This window comes from Mytilus galloprovincialis, chromosome 2, assembly GCF_965363235.1.
Source record: "Mytilus galloprovincialis chromosome 2, xbMytGall1.hap1.1, whole genome shotgun sequence".
In the NCBI taxonomy this organism is placed as follows: Eukaryota; Metazoa; Mollusca; class Bivalvia; order Mytilida; family Mytilidae; genus Mytilus; species Mytilus galloprovincialis.
This window is the reverse complement of record NC_134839.1, coordinates 26,075,299-26,090,312: the sequence shown is the minus strand read 5'-3', so window position 1 is coordinate 26,090,312 and position 15,014 is coordinate 26,075,299. Positions and strand designations below refer to the sequence as shown.

The 15,014-nt window shown below is 34.6% G+C and overlaps 1 protein-coding gene across 2 annotated transcripts in view; it reads left to right on the top strand.

The window, feature by feature from the left end:
• Positions 1–378: 378 nt before the first annotated feature.
• Positions 379–15,014, top strand: part of LOC143063247 (retinoic acid receptor RXR-like) — a 61,287-nt gene continuing 46,651 nt past the window's right edge. Inside the window, exon 1 of one of the 2 annotated variants that reach the window (XM_076235264.1) lies at positions 379–535. In XM_076235264.1, coding sequence (XP_076091379.1) covers positions 448–535 — 88 coding nt within the window. In that variant the 5' untranslated portion in view covers positions 379–447. The remainder of the gene's footprint in view (positions 536–15,014) is intronic. The other variant, XM_076235263.1, reaches the window with a different exon arrangement.

Genomic DNA, 15,014 nt, shown 5'->3' with positions numbered 1-15,014 from the left:
TGTATTGTAAAGAGTGTTGTATTGCCTTCTGTGGGTGAGTGAGTGCATCTCATTCGATGTATTTATATCTAAGAATGTGTACTGACTCAGCCTTACTTCGTAACATGATATAACTGTATAGAGGATTTCTCACGCTATATATCAAGCAGTTTCTTTTAAAATATCATTTTTGCGCTTCTTACCTATTAAGAATGCATGTTTTATTTCTAATCAAACAGAAACAAAGTATTAAAATGTCAACATTTATTTTTTTCTTCTCTTATTCTAATTTTTTGCTGTGATCGAAATAGAAAACAGCAAGATTCGACTTCATACAGTACTTGTACTGTTTGACCTCGAGTCAAAGCTAACCAATGAAAACATCCAGATATGTTTCTTAACTGTTTTTTTTCCTTCTGTCTATTCGGGGAATTTTCGGATGATAGTTAATACTTGAGTAGTTGTTTTATGAAACCGCAAAATAATATGGTGGCGAATTTTAAATCAACCGAGACTGAAAGTAGTTTGTATGGGTTATATATCCCCTCGATCACAGGTCAGTATCATCATTGTTAATACATATATATATTTCTTGTACTAGATACACCCTACTATTGTAGTTGCCACCAGATGTCACAGGATGGCATATTGAAATCAATTAAGTTTTTACTTTTATTCAATTTACAAAGTGAGAAACAATTTGAAATTGTTTTCAATCTCATCCAGATAAACTTTAAATTATAAGAAAAATAAAAGCCCTGACGCGTTCAAATGCAATAATATATATGTTATTTTATTGATATATTACATAGGGTATGTGGCAAGATATAGCAAGAAAACCTACTGTTGACCCAAGAATTTTTTCTCATTTTGTATGATTCTCATGTAAACTTTATTTTCAATTTTATGTCCATAAACTTAAACTGTTTTGACAATTCCAAAAGTTCATTATAGTGGGTACATGGGAAGTTCACATGTGATCTCAATAACATTGTAACTTAAGCTTTACCCGTGTAAACTGTAATAATATTTCACAGATTTCTATACTAGATAATTATAAAATAAAACTACTACTACTAATAATAATTAAAATAAAAATGAAAATGATTGACTCACTCTTCAGTCATGTTAGTTGAGTTGTTGAATCTTTGACACGTTCCCCATTTCCATTCCGAATTTTTATATTTTGACTAATTGAAAAGGGTAATAATGATAACGAAAAGAACTTAACTTTATATATTGTCTAAACATTAATTTCACAAAGATCTATGCTGGTATGTAATTATCATTTAAAATGTTGTAAAGTTTCATTAAAGGGTATATTGGTCCTAAATGCTCCCCAACTTTGTATTTCATTTGGACTTTTAATTTTTAAAGCGTTGCTGGTACGTTTCTAAGGACAAAACGAGCGTCTGGTGCATTAAATTATCAACCTCGTAATTTTGGTTGCAAGGGATTCATTGCCTCCCATTTTGCTTAAATACTGCATTTTTTTTTATTATTTATTTATTTATTTATTTATTTATTTATTTATTTACAGGTATTATCGTTTATATAAATATACAAAGTTGTTTTCAGATTCTGTTGCTTTATGGATCTGATATAACTGATTTCATTTATGTTCAAGATTAATGAAAGTCAACAATATTAAGGTGATCTACAACTTATATTATTGTTTATCAGATAGTTTCTTAAAATAATTCATGTATTCATTCATTTATTTTTATTTATTTATTTATGTTTTTAATCAAAAAAATATCATGCAATAATCATGATATTAATGTTACACATATTTAATATATTCTGATATATGTATTATATGTCTCTGATATGTTTTATACAAAATTCTAGTTGAATAATTCAATTGAAAAAAATGCCTCCGCAATACATGATTCCAATATGCTTGATATGATTGTCGCACCAAATTTTAAAAATAGAAATGCTTACAGATTAACGAGCTCACTGAAATATATCTAAAAATATATCTCGGTTAAGAGCAAGCTGATTGAATAAAGAACCGCATCATTTGTAGAAGTCATGTCGGAAGTACGTGTTTTTATTGCAGCCTCAATATACTGTAACTTGATATTTCCGTATTTTTTAATAGGCGTTTAAATTTTTTGTTCATAATTTAAAATCATGTAATGAAATAAAGTGCCAAAATTGTAGAAGAATGACCTTTCATATGGGTTTAATCTTATTGATATAAATCACTTACAAGTTATTGGAGTACTTTAATTTTGTAATATAACCTATCTGAAAATATGTTAGTTGGTGCAGTTTATAAAAAAAGAAACCAGAGTTTGGTAGTATGATGTTTAGGAGAATTTAAGATATAATATTTATAGAAACCGCTGAAGAAAAATTTTCATAGTTAAACTTTGAGATACTAATTTTATACATATTCTTTGTTACATTTATGCTATTTATTTCGATTCTATTAAACTTTAACTGTGTACAGGGTTTGAAAACGCAATATTATTACGCTCTACGCGGAGCAGATCAAATTCTTTTTTGATTATGAATAATTCAAAATGTCATTTAATTTTCAATGCAATTTATTTGTCAACTTTTGTTTTGCCTACTCCTAAAATGTGTCAGTTTGGTCTTACTTACTTTTTGCCTTGTCTTAACTAAGACCAGGTTTTCTCTGTTCAGTCTATTTGTATTGTAAGTTTTCCCATATATGCCTTATCTTTTCTACGGATCATTGATTGGCTGGGGGGTATAGAATTATGGTCATCCTTTGACACTGTAAAACTCTAGATAAAGTGATGCGTCTGTTTAGCTATGCGGGCTGTATAAATGCGCAGCCATGTCCGGTCGGAATGGGGTCGGAAAAGTATGTAAGTGTCTGGTAGTTGTCACTAAGTATCTGTTACGGGTGTACCAAGTCAGGAAAATGACAGTTAATTGTTGTCCATTCGTTTGATGTCTTTTATTATTTGATTTTGCATTTGATTAGGGACTTTCCGTTTTGAATATTTCTCGGAGCTCAGTATTTTTGTGATTTTACTTTTTTTCCAGCTGATTGTTAATGGTTGAATCAGAATGTGTCTTGGTTTCTATCATCATTTGACTCAGTTGAGTCTTGATGACGTTTGTGGGTTTGCTCAGCTGTGTCGTAGTGTCTATTGTGAGTTGACTTAGTTGTGTCTAAGTGTTATGTCTTGTAACTCCATTATCCCTCCCTATTTGTTGACGTAGCTGTGTCTTAATGTCTAATTCTTTTTGATTTAGGTGTTTGTAAATGAATATTATGGGTTGAATCCGCTGTGTCTAATAGTGTTTAGCTATATGGATAAACTAAATGAAACTTATCAAGGATACCAGACTTATATGTTTTGTTTCCGCTAGACGTGTTTTTAATTTTATAAAAGACTGGTCAGTACGACGAGCAGCTGTGATTTAATGCTTAATAGGGTTCTCCATCTGTGTGTTATTAACCAATGTCTCCTGTTCTTTGCTTAAATCATAAGAAAATTGATTCAACTACGTAGATGTCTACGTTAATTTTCTTTTCTTCATTGTCTTTCGCTGGTTGTCTCAGACTTATTGAAGTCTTGTGCCATACTTTGAATTTTCTGTGAACTTAGATGCTGAATATTTGTCTGTAATTATGATTTTATAACTTATAATCAAATTTTTAAAGATTGTATTCAAATAAACTAACATCCAATGCTTGAAATTTTGTTGGAAAAATATGTGTTATAATTGCTGGATGTTTCCTTCAGGAGAAAGTCGGTCTTACTATGGGAACCAACTGCATTTCTTCTTGTCTGTTATTTCCTTTATTCGTATCAGACAGACTTCATACAGGAGCTTCAAAAGAAAAAGAAGTTAGCGATACCCATATAGAAATATCTTTTCATCCTCTCGTTTAATATCACCGAATGCGGCTCGTCCCCTGTATTTTTCTTTCTTCTACGATTGGCAACACGACGAATGACCCAAGGGAGCAGAACCTGATAATCTTTCCATGATACCTGTATTCACTCGTCGTTTAAAATGAAAATTATCTTGTTAGTGTTAGACATGAGTCTTGTGCAAGTCTGATTTGGTGTGATTACTAACCACATGATATTTCCATCTCTTGAGTTTAGCAGTAATAACAAGTCTTGTATCACTATATAGGGCACCAAAGTCTACTCCTTGTTATTATATATATAGGATTCGTTGTGCTCATCCTCAAGTTTTATGTGAAGATATTGTGGAATATCGTTTGTCTTTTAGAATGTAGCTATGGTGTTTTTTTTTGTTTTATTTGACATAATTTTTTTATGGTCCCAATTATTTCCCCCTTTTTAAACAAACTATGAATATATGTGTGTACAGTATTAAATTCGCAGTAGATGGCTATTTTTATTTAAATTGATTCAATTAACTACATGTTTGTGTAAAAATAGCGTACAATCCAACACATATCTGAATATCTCATTCTGAACTAAATTAAGCTTTCAAACCCACTGATCAACCATGATAAATAATTCCACACCTAAAATAGAAAAATAAATTCAATTTTATAGCAATTGTATGCATTTTTTTACGCCGTGCATACAACAGCTTGTTTATATTGCATAAAAATTATATATCTTTCATTTATCAATGCGGAAATCCAAATTATTTGTTGGTACTTTATAAATATTTGTCATATTTCATAAAATGTATTGTATAATCGAGATTTAGTATGGAGTTTATAAGCCCGTGTATAATTAAAGATATGATAAGAAAAAGTAAGAACATTTATTAATAATTCTATTCTGCAAGCTTTACAAAACAAGTTATAAGGAGATTTCAATTGAATTAGAAACATTATACATTTAAGCAATAATACTAATGATAGATGCGTTGCCTTCACAAATTTCACATTCGATGGGTAAAAATTTGATTTTTAAAAATTTTAATGTATAATGAAAGTTTCTCTATCTAAATTTTTGTTATAAGCGCTTTAATGCCAAGGGTAAAAACTCATTACATTTGACCGATTGATTTTTTGTTGTGTTTAACTCACTTTGCTGGAGTAAGCCGGAGCGCTCTGAGAAAACTAGCAATTCTTGTAAATTAAGATAGAAGCTCTACGCACCTTCAAACATGCGTAGTTTCGAATTCAAAACCTCAATTGTAATAGGCTAGTGATACAGTGTGTGAACTACTTAGTCCACTTGATCTCCGAGACCCTTCATTAATGACAAAGGACTTGACTTGAAATTGGGTATACCAGATACACTTTCAGTTTGTCAACAAAATACTCATCAGTGACGCTCGAATCAAAACAGTTCAAATTAAATAAAATACGAAGTTCAAATGTATCGATTCTTTACTCATCGTCTTTCAAATATTCGGCTTTGAGCGATGCCAATAAAAGTATATCAGAAAAGCGCTCCGGACGCAACGAATTTATAAAGTGTTGGGTTTTTATTTTTTAAGAACATTAAAACCGAAAATACCAAATACTGCTAAAGCTATCTATGCCTGGGGTAGACAAATATAAATGTTTCGAATAATAAATAAAAAGCAAAAAAGTTGTTTGCCCGTTCTGTTGAATGTGTGCGATCAACGTAGCCAATCAACAAACAACTAAAATACAAAATATTATTCATTGAGAAACGACATCTATGTAGCGGAATGTAAGTGTTTTAGGAAATGCAAACATCTTTTCAAATTACGAGGGGTTTAGTCAATAATGTTGAAATGAACAAAATATCCGATGAATATTTTCTTTAGAAACACACGTTCAAAACATTTGTATATTAAGTACGAATTCTTCTTATAAATTATGTTTGCTGTTTTTTAGACTATTTGTGTTCCAGTTTTTTGTTATTTTGTGTGTGTTTTTTTAATAGTGTCGCCGAAGGTGGATAAATGTTTTGTAATCGCTCGACTCTGTCCGTCTGTCCGTCCGTCCGTCCGAAGGAACACTTTCTTGACTTCTATGAAAGGTAATGAAGTACTAATTGGTATGACGCTTGATAAAGCTGATTTGTAGCGAGAAAAGAATTTTTACATCTATTGTGTAGTCACTTCCTATTTATCGATGGTTTGAAATTTTACAGCACTAGTTGTACAAGAAAAAAAATCGTCACAGTTTTCTTGGCTTTTATGAAAGGGAATGATTTGATATTTGGTCTGCAGCTTTGACAATGTTCAATTGTAGTGAGTAAACATTTTTTCGACATCAGCCGTATAGCCATTTCCTTCTTGCCAATAGTTTGAAATTTTACGATAGTCATTGTACAAGGGAAAGTTTCGTCACATTTTCTTGGCTCCTATTGAAGTGATGGTCTGAACGTGATCAGTCTTGCTTCTTTATACATGTTACCTCATTCCAATGTATGCATCGACACAGTTTCAGACCCGGTATTTGTCTAGTTTACATGCGGGTCTTTCGGATTAAAATTAGATGGAACATATCAAGGGGTTATTCAAAACTCAAATGAGGCACTCATGGGGGGTCCTAGTAATCACATAATCACCATTTTTTTGCCAATATAATCACATAATCATTAAATATTTGCTTATCTTTAGTAATCAAATAATCATAAACTAAAAATACAGTCCTAGGTAATCAAATAATCATGAAATATTTGGCTTAATAATCAAATAATCATTAAAAAAACGGCCAAGTAATCACATAATCAAAAACCCCATGAGGGCCCTCTCAAATGCTTTTATGTGTTTTTGTGTATATTTCGTAAGTTGTGTTATGACTTACATTTGTTCGTGTGTGGGTTTTTTTTTTCTTTCCAATTAATTGTGTGCGAGAATTGTACACCTGTATAGGAAAGTTTCTTTTTGGTTAATTGTGTGTCTGTCTTTTTAAAAGAGAGGCAAAAAATACCAGAAGTATATTCAGACTCGTTGGTTGAAAACAAATTGAAAACCCAATGGTAACAGTGGTCCTGGCTCTGCAATACATAGAATTGAATTTCTCGTCAAAGAGACGTGCTTTGTCATATAATCAGTACTTTAGCTATTAACCTAATATGGTGAAATATACTTATATGGATAGATTTGATGAATGCTGCAGATTAAAAGGACAATGGCATAAGGAAACTAATTAACACCTTTTATTTTAACGTACTGTTACATGCAAACAGAATTTTAACACATATAAAACAGAAGATGTGGTATGATTGCCAATGAGACAACTCTCCACAAGAGAACAAAATGACACAGAAATTAACAGTTATAGGTCATCGTACGGCCCCAGTCAACAATGAGCAAAGCACCTACCGCATAGTCAGCTATAAAAGGCCCCGAAATGACAATGTAAAACAATTCAAACGAAAAAACTAACGGCCTTATTTTTATAAAATAATGAACATGTCTTTTTTTTTTATCTCAACTATCTGTATTTTAATAATATTTTTTATTTAAATTGTAATTTTTTTGTTACATATAATTTTTTGTTGAAATTTAAATCTTTCATTTTATTCCTATGAGTTGAGGGATTAAAATGAAGATTATATGTTGTTTCCAAAAGCTACATTCGCCTCGGTGCTCTCTTTGTAACAGGCTCGTCATGAGGACAGGGTGTCGTGGTTCTGTACCCGATCTGGACAAACCAAAGACTTGAAAATTTAAAACACTGGTTGAATTAGAGTCAGAATAACGTGTTCGGAAATCTACAGACTCGTGTTATTTTGCGAACTACTTGTATATAAAAACAAAAGGATGTAGCACGTTAAAATCCGAATCAGCTTTTCTGTAATTTCAACAGATTTTGTTATAAGATTATGTTTATTTACATGCATTTGATGTGTTATTGAATTGGGTGGCTAAAGTCATTATACATTGACCTTAACCTTTGTTAGTCATATCAATGTCATTTACAACGAAATGTCATTTCCTACCATCTTCGCACCTCATCATCAGATTTTAATAACATTAAAATTATCACATTAGCTAAATTTCATGACATATATCATTTTATGGCTATATTTGGTAAAATAGATAACGGTTATGACGTAGTTCTTACTACTGACACCTTATAGTCGTACTCATGTTATATTGTCATTACCCTAAACATGAATGTTTTTCATCGTCACGTCTTCAAAGAAAATATTCCTGTCTTGAAAAGTCCTGACAGAAAATATCAAATTCAATTCTCCAGTCGTTTAATTGCACAAGAAAGGGACGAGATGAGAAGTGTATATGGTATGTAGTATTTTTGTCATGTTCTTTCACTTGGAGAGATATGTTTTAAGAATACTGAGTTCATGTATGTACGATGTTGATGTTTCTTCCGGTCGCAATTTATGTGTATCAACTATCCCACTTTTGCTCCTTTTTAAATATTTATGATTTCTGTCCCTCTATAGTAATAATGGTTCACAAGGTTGTTTTTATTCTTTCAGTGATTATCGGTTTGTAATTATTTTGTTTTTTTTCGGTGCCTTTTGCAATGATCATTGTTCTCCCACCAATGTTGACTACGGTGTCATGGTTATATACTTGTAAGGTCAGCGGTCTTTAATGTTTGACTTCATTCATGAATATATGCTCGTTAAGGCAACGGTCTCCAATGTTTGACTACGGTCATGAGTTTGTCTGTGCCTTTATGATCAGCGGTCTCGAATGTTTGACTATGGTCATGAGTTTGTCTGTGCCTAAATGATCAACGGTCTCGAATGTTTGACTACGCTAATGAGTTTGTCTGTGCCTAGATGATCAACGGTCTCGAATGCTTGACTACGGTCATGAGTTTGGCAGTGCATAGATGATCAGCGGTCTCGAATGTTTGACTATGGTCATGAGTTTGTCTGTGTCTAAATGATCAGCTATATCTAATGTTTGACTACGGTCATGAGTTTGTCTGTGTCTATATGATCAGCGGTCTCTAATGTTCGACTATGGTCATGAGTTTTTCAGTGCCTACACGATCAGCGGTCTCGAATGTTTGACTATGGTCATGAGTTTGTCTGTGCCTGAATGATCAGCTATATCTAATATTTGACTACGGTCATGAGTGTGTCTGTGTCTAGATGATCAGCGGTCTCTAATGTTCGACTATGGTCATGAGTTTGTCAGTGCCTACACGATCAGCGGTCTCGAATGTTTAACTATGGTCATGAGTTTGTCTGTGCCTAGATGATCAGCTATATCTAATGTTTGACTACGGTCATGATTTTGTCTATATCTAGATGATCAGCGGTCTCTAATATTTGACTGGGGTAATGATTCTGTACGTGTCTAGATGATCAGCGGTCTCGAATGTTTAACTATGGTCATGATTTTGTCTGTGCCTAGATGATCAGCGGTCTCGAATGTTTGACTATGGTCATGATTTTGTCTGTGTCTAGATGATCAGCGGTCTCGAATATTTGACTACGGTCATGATTTTGTCTGTGCCTAGATGATCAGCGGTCTCGAATGTTTGACTACGGTCATGATTTTGTCTGTGTCTAGATGATCAGCGGTCTAAAATATTTGACTACGGTCATGATTTTGTCTGTGCCTAGATGATCAGCGGTCTCGAATATTTGACTACGGTCATGATTTTGTCTGTGCCTAGATGATCAGCTATATCTAATGTTTGACTACGGTCATGATTTTGTCTGTGTCTAAATGATCAGCGGTCTCTAATATTTGACTGGGGTAATGATTTTGTATGTGTCTAGATGATCAGCGGTCTCGTATGTTTGACTATGGTCATGATTTTGTCTGTGCCTAGATGATCAATGGTCTCGAATATTTGACTACGGTCATGATTTTGTCTGTGCCTAGATGATCAGCGGTCTCGAATGTTTGACTATGGTCATGATTTTGTCTGTGCCTAGGTGATCAGCGGTCTCGAATGTTTGACTACGGTCATGATTTTGTCTGTGTCTAGATGATCAGCGGTCTAAAATATTTGACTACGGTCATGATTTTGTCTGTGCCTAGATGATCAGCGGTCTCGAATATTTGACTACGGTCATGATTTTGTCTGTGCCTAGATGATCAAAGGTCTCGAATGTTTGACTATGGTCATGAGTATGTCTGTGCCTATATGATCAGCTATATCTAATGTTTGACTACGGTCATGATTTTGTCTGTGTCTAAATGATCAGCGGTCTCTAATATTTGACTGGGGTAATGATTTTGTATGTGTCTAGATGATCAGCGGTCTCGTATGTTTGACTATGGTCATGATTTTGTCTGTGCCTAGATGATCAATGGTCTCGAATATTTGACTAAAGTCATGATTTTGTCTGTGCCTAGATGATCAGCGGTCTCGAATGTTTGACTATGGTCATGATTTTGTCTGTGCCTAGGTGATCAGCGGTCTCGAATGTTTGACTACGGTCACGATTTTGTCTGTGTCTAGATGATCAGCGGTCTAAAATATTTGACTACGGTCATGATTTTGTCTGTGCCTAGATGATCAGCGGTCTCGAATATTTGACTACAATCATGATTTTGTTTGTGCCTAGATGATCAAAGGTCTCGAATATTTGACTACGGTTATGATTTTGTCTGTGCCTAGAGGATCAGCGGTCTCGAATATTTGACTACGGTCATGAGTTTGGCAGTGTCTAGATGATCAGCGGTCTCGAATGTTTGACTATGGTCATGATTTTGTCTGTGCCTAGGTGATCAGCGGTCTCGAATGTTTGACTACGGTCATGATTTTGTCTGTGTCTAGATGATCAGCGGTCTAAAATATTTGACTACGGTCATGATTTTGTCTGTGCCTAGATGATCAGCGGTCTCCAATATTTGACTACGGTCATGATTTTGTCTGTGCCTAGATGATCAAAGGTCTCGAATGTTTGACTATGGTCATGATTTTGTCTGTGCCTAGGTGATCAGCGGTCTCGAATGTTTGACTACGGTCATGATTTTGTCTGTGTCTAGATGATCAGCGGTCTAAAATATTTGACTACGGTCATGATTTTGTCCGTGCCTAGATGATCAGCGGTCTCGAATATTTGACTACGGTCATGATTTTGTCTGTGCCTAGATGATCAAAGGTCTCGAATGTTTGACTATGGTCATGAGTATGTCTGTGCCTAGATGATCAGCTATATCTAATGTTTGACTACGGTCATGATTTTGTCTGTGTCTAAATGATCAGCGGTCTCGAATATTTGACTACGGTCATGATTTTGTCTGTGCCTAGATGATCAGCGGTCTCGAATGTTTGACTATGGTCATGATTTTGTCTGTGCCTAGGTGATCAGCGGTCTCGAATGTTTGACTACGGTCATGATTTTGTCTGTGTCTAGATGATCAGCGGTCTAAAATATTTGACTACGGTCATGATTTTGTCTGTGCCTAGATGATCAGCGGTCTCGAATATTTGACTACAATCATGATTTTGTTTGTGCCTAGATGATCAAAGGTCTCGAATATTTGACTACGGTTATGATTTTGTCTGTGCCTAGAGGATCAGAGGTCTCGAATATTTGACTACGGTCATGAGTTTGGCAGTGTCTAGATGATCAGCGGTCTCGAATGTTTGACTATGGTCATGATTTTGTCTGTGCCTAGGTGATCAGCGGTCTCGAATGTTTGACTACGGTCATGATTTTGTCTGTGTCTAGATGATCAGCGGTCTAAAATATTTGACTACGGTCATGATTTTGTCTGTGCCTAGATGATCAGCGGTCTCCAATATTTGACTACGGTCATGATTTTGTCTGTGCCTAGATGATCAAAGGTCTCGAATGTTTGACTATGGTCATGAGTATGTCTGTGCCTAGATGATCAGCTATATCTAATGTTTGACTACGGTCATGATTTTGTCTGTGTCTAAATGATCAGCGGTCTCTAATATTTGACTGGGGTAATGATTTTGTATGTGTCTAGATGATCAGCGGTCTCGTATGTTTGACTATGGTCATGATTTTGTCTGTGCCTAGATGATCAATGGTCTCGAATATTTGACTACGGTCATGATTTTGTCTGTGCCTAGATGATCAGCGGTCTCGAATGTTTGACTATGGTCATGATTTTGTCTGTGCCTAGGTGATCAGCGGTCTCGAATGTTTGACTACGGTCATGATTTTGTCTGTGTCTAGATGATCAGCGGTCTAAAATATTTGATTACGGTCATGATTTTGTCTGTGCCTAGATGATCAGCGGTCTCGAATATTTGACTACGGTCATGATTTTGTCTGTGCCTAGATGATCAAAGGTCTCGAATGTTTGACTACGGTCATGATTTTGTCTGTGTCTAGATGATCAGCGGTCTAAAATATTTGACTACGGTCATGATTTTGTCTGTGCCTAGATGATCAGCGGTCTCCAATATTTGACTACGGTCATGATTTTGTCTGTGCCTAGATGATCAAAGGTCTCGAATGTTTGATTATGGTCATGAGTATGTCTGTGCCTAGATGATCAGCTATATCTAATGTTTGACTACGGTCATGATTTTGTCTGTGTCTAAATGATCAGCGGTCTCTAATATTTGACTGGGGTAATGATTTTGTATGTGTCTAGGTGATCAGCGGTCTCGTATGTTTGACTATGGTCATGATTTTGTCTGTGCCTAGATGATCAATGGTCTCGAATATTTGACTACGGTCATGATTTTGTCTGTGCCTAGATGATCAGCGGTCTCGAATGTTTGACTATGGTCATGATTTTGTCTGTGCCTAGGTGATCAGCGGTCTCGAATGTTTGACTACGGTCATGATTTTGTCTGTGTCTAGATGATCAGCGGTCTAAAATATTTGACTACGGTCATGATTTTGTCTGTGCCTAGATGATCAGCGGTCTCGAATATTTGACTACGGTCATGATTTTGTCTGTGCCTAGATGATCAAAGGTCTCGAATATTTGACTACGGTTATGATTTTGTCTGTGCCTAGAGGATCAGCGATCTCGAATATTTGACTACGGTCATGAGTTTGGCAGTGTCTAGATGATCAGCGGTCTCGAATGTTTGACTATGGTCATGAGGTTGGCAATGCCTAGATGATCAGCGGTCTCGAATATTTGACTACGGTCATGATTTTGTCTGTGCCTAGATGATCACCGGTATTGAATATTTGACTACGGTCATGCTTTTGTATGTTCCTATATGATCAGTGGTCTTTAATATTTGACTGGGGTAATGATTTTGTCTGTACCTAGATGATAAGCGATCTCTAATGTTCGACTACGGTCATGACTTTGTCTCTGCGTATATAAACAATAGTCTATCTTGTCTCTGCCTATATGACCAATGGTCTGGTTTGTCTCTGCCTAGAGGATCAGCTGTCTCCGACGTTTGTCTACGAAAATGTTTTTGTCTGTGCTTATATGATCATGTAGCCGTTTCCAATGGTTGACAATAATTGGTTATGATTTTTTTTGGATTTATGATCGATGGTATCTAATGTTTGAATACGATTTTGCTTTTGTATGTGTCAGCGGTCTCTTTTCTTTTAACGGCGGTTATAATTTTTGTATGAGCGGTCTGTGATGTTTGACTATACTCAGGATTTGGTATGTTCCTAAATGTTCAGCGATCCCTTGTATATTTAGGAGCACTTATCTCTTATGTTTGATTAAGGTTATGATATATGGCTGTGCCTATATGATCAGCGCTCTCAAATGTTTGACAACAGATATGATTTGTCTGTGTCTTTTAAAATGATCAGTGGTCTCTTATTTTTGATAATAGCCATGATTATGTTTTAGCCGATATGATTAGCGGACTCTAATGATGACTATGATCATGATTTTGACTGTCCATTTATGAAAGGTTATTTGTAATCGTGGTTGTTGTGTTTTGTCCCTGGAGTTTTTTATTAGTAATCATGATTGTGTCTTGTCCTTGTATGTATAAAAAAGAATATGTGGTATGATTGCCAATGAGACAACTTTCCACAAGAGACCAAATGACACAGAAATTAACAACCATAGGTCACCGTACGGCCTTCAACAATGTACAATTAATGAACGGTTTGTTATTGGTTATTATGATGCTTTTTTGTCCGAGTATAGTTTTTTTATTTGTAATCATAATTGTGTTTTGTCCTCGTATGATTTGTAAATTGTATTCAAGATTTTGGTTTCTTTATATATGAAAGTAGCGCTTTGTTGTGGTTCCCAATTCCACAGGCATAATTTGCTGTGTGTGATAATACGTTTATTTCATGGGTTTTGTTTATTTCTACATCTCATATTTTCTAACAGTTGTACATGTTTTTCTAAAAAAAACATTAATTTTTTTATGTTTGTCTAGTGTGTGTTATGTCATTCTGCAGATAGTGCAGATAGGAAACGGGCTTATTTCAGATTTTTCTATTTTTAGACAATAAATATATCAAAGCAGGCTTTGAGTATGAAGATATATTTTACGTTAATCTTCAACTGGAAATCAATTACATAGTTCTCTTGGTTCCCGCTTTTGGCTTTTGGACATCATCGTCTTCAAGTTTCACCTATATATTTTCAATTATGTGGTTTAAGTAAGTTCTTCAATATTCAACTGTTTAGCATGTAACCCCATTATATGCAAATTGCCTGAAAGCGCTCAAAATGCTTTTGATTGCCCCCTCCCAACAAGTACATTTGTATTTATCAAACAATTAAATGTCTAACATTTGAAATAAAAGCAGGTGAAAAAACTAGTCATGTCTCTGTTTTGCTTGACATTAATTCAGTTGTTACGCTTCTTCGTCAATGAACATAAAAATGTAATCACTTCCAAACGCATCCATCCATGTACCCGGAGGTAATCCTCTTTTGCATACCGTATTGTACTTATTGTTCGCCGTTCATTTCATATGCAACAGGTTGCAGTGATATTTCTTTAATATATGATTTTACAGATGAATAAGTATTCGTCTGTCATTACTTTAAGGTTTTTTTTTTCCTTTCTTTAAAGTTCTTAAACCAGTCTTCCGTTAACAAGGAATACATTAGTACATTTATACTCATTTTTTGCTGACAATTTCTTAACCCTAATTGGATATGTGAATATTATTCGGCTATTTTGAATTTCTACTCTCTTCACAAACTGATAGATTAGTTCATCAATTTGAGACATCATTTGAATATTATATTTGAAGTACAGATACAAACACTTAGTAGTGTATAATGGTTTGTCAATCATC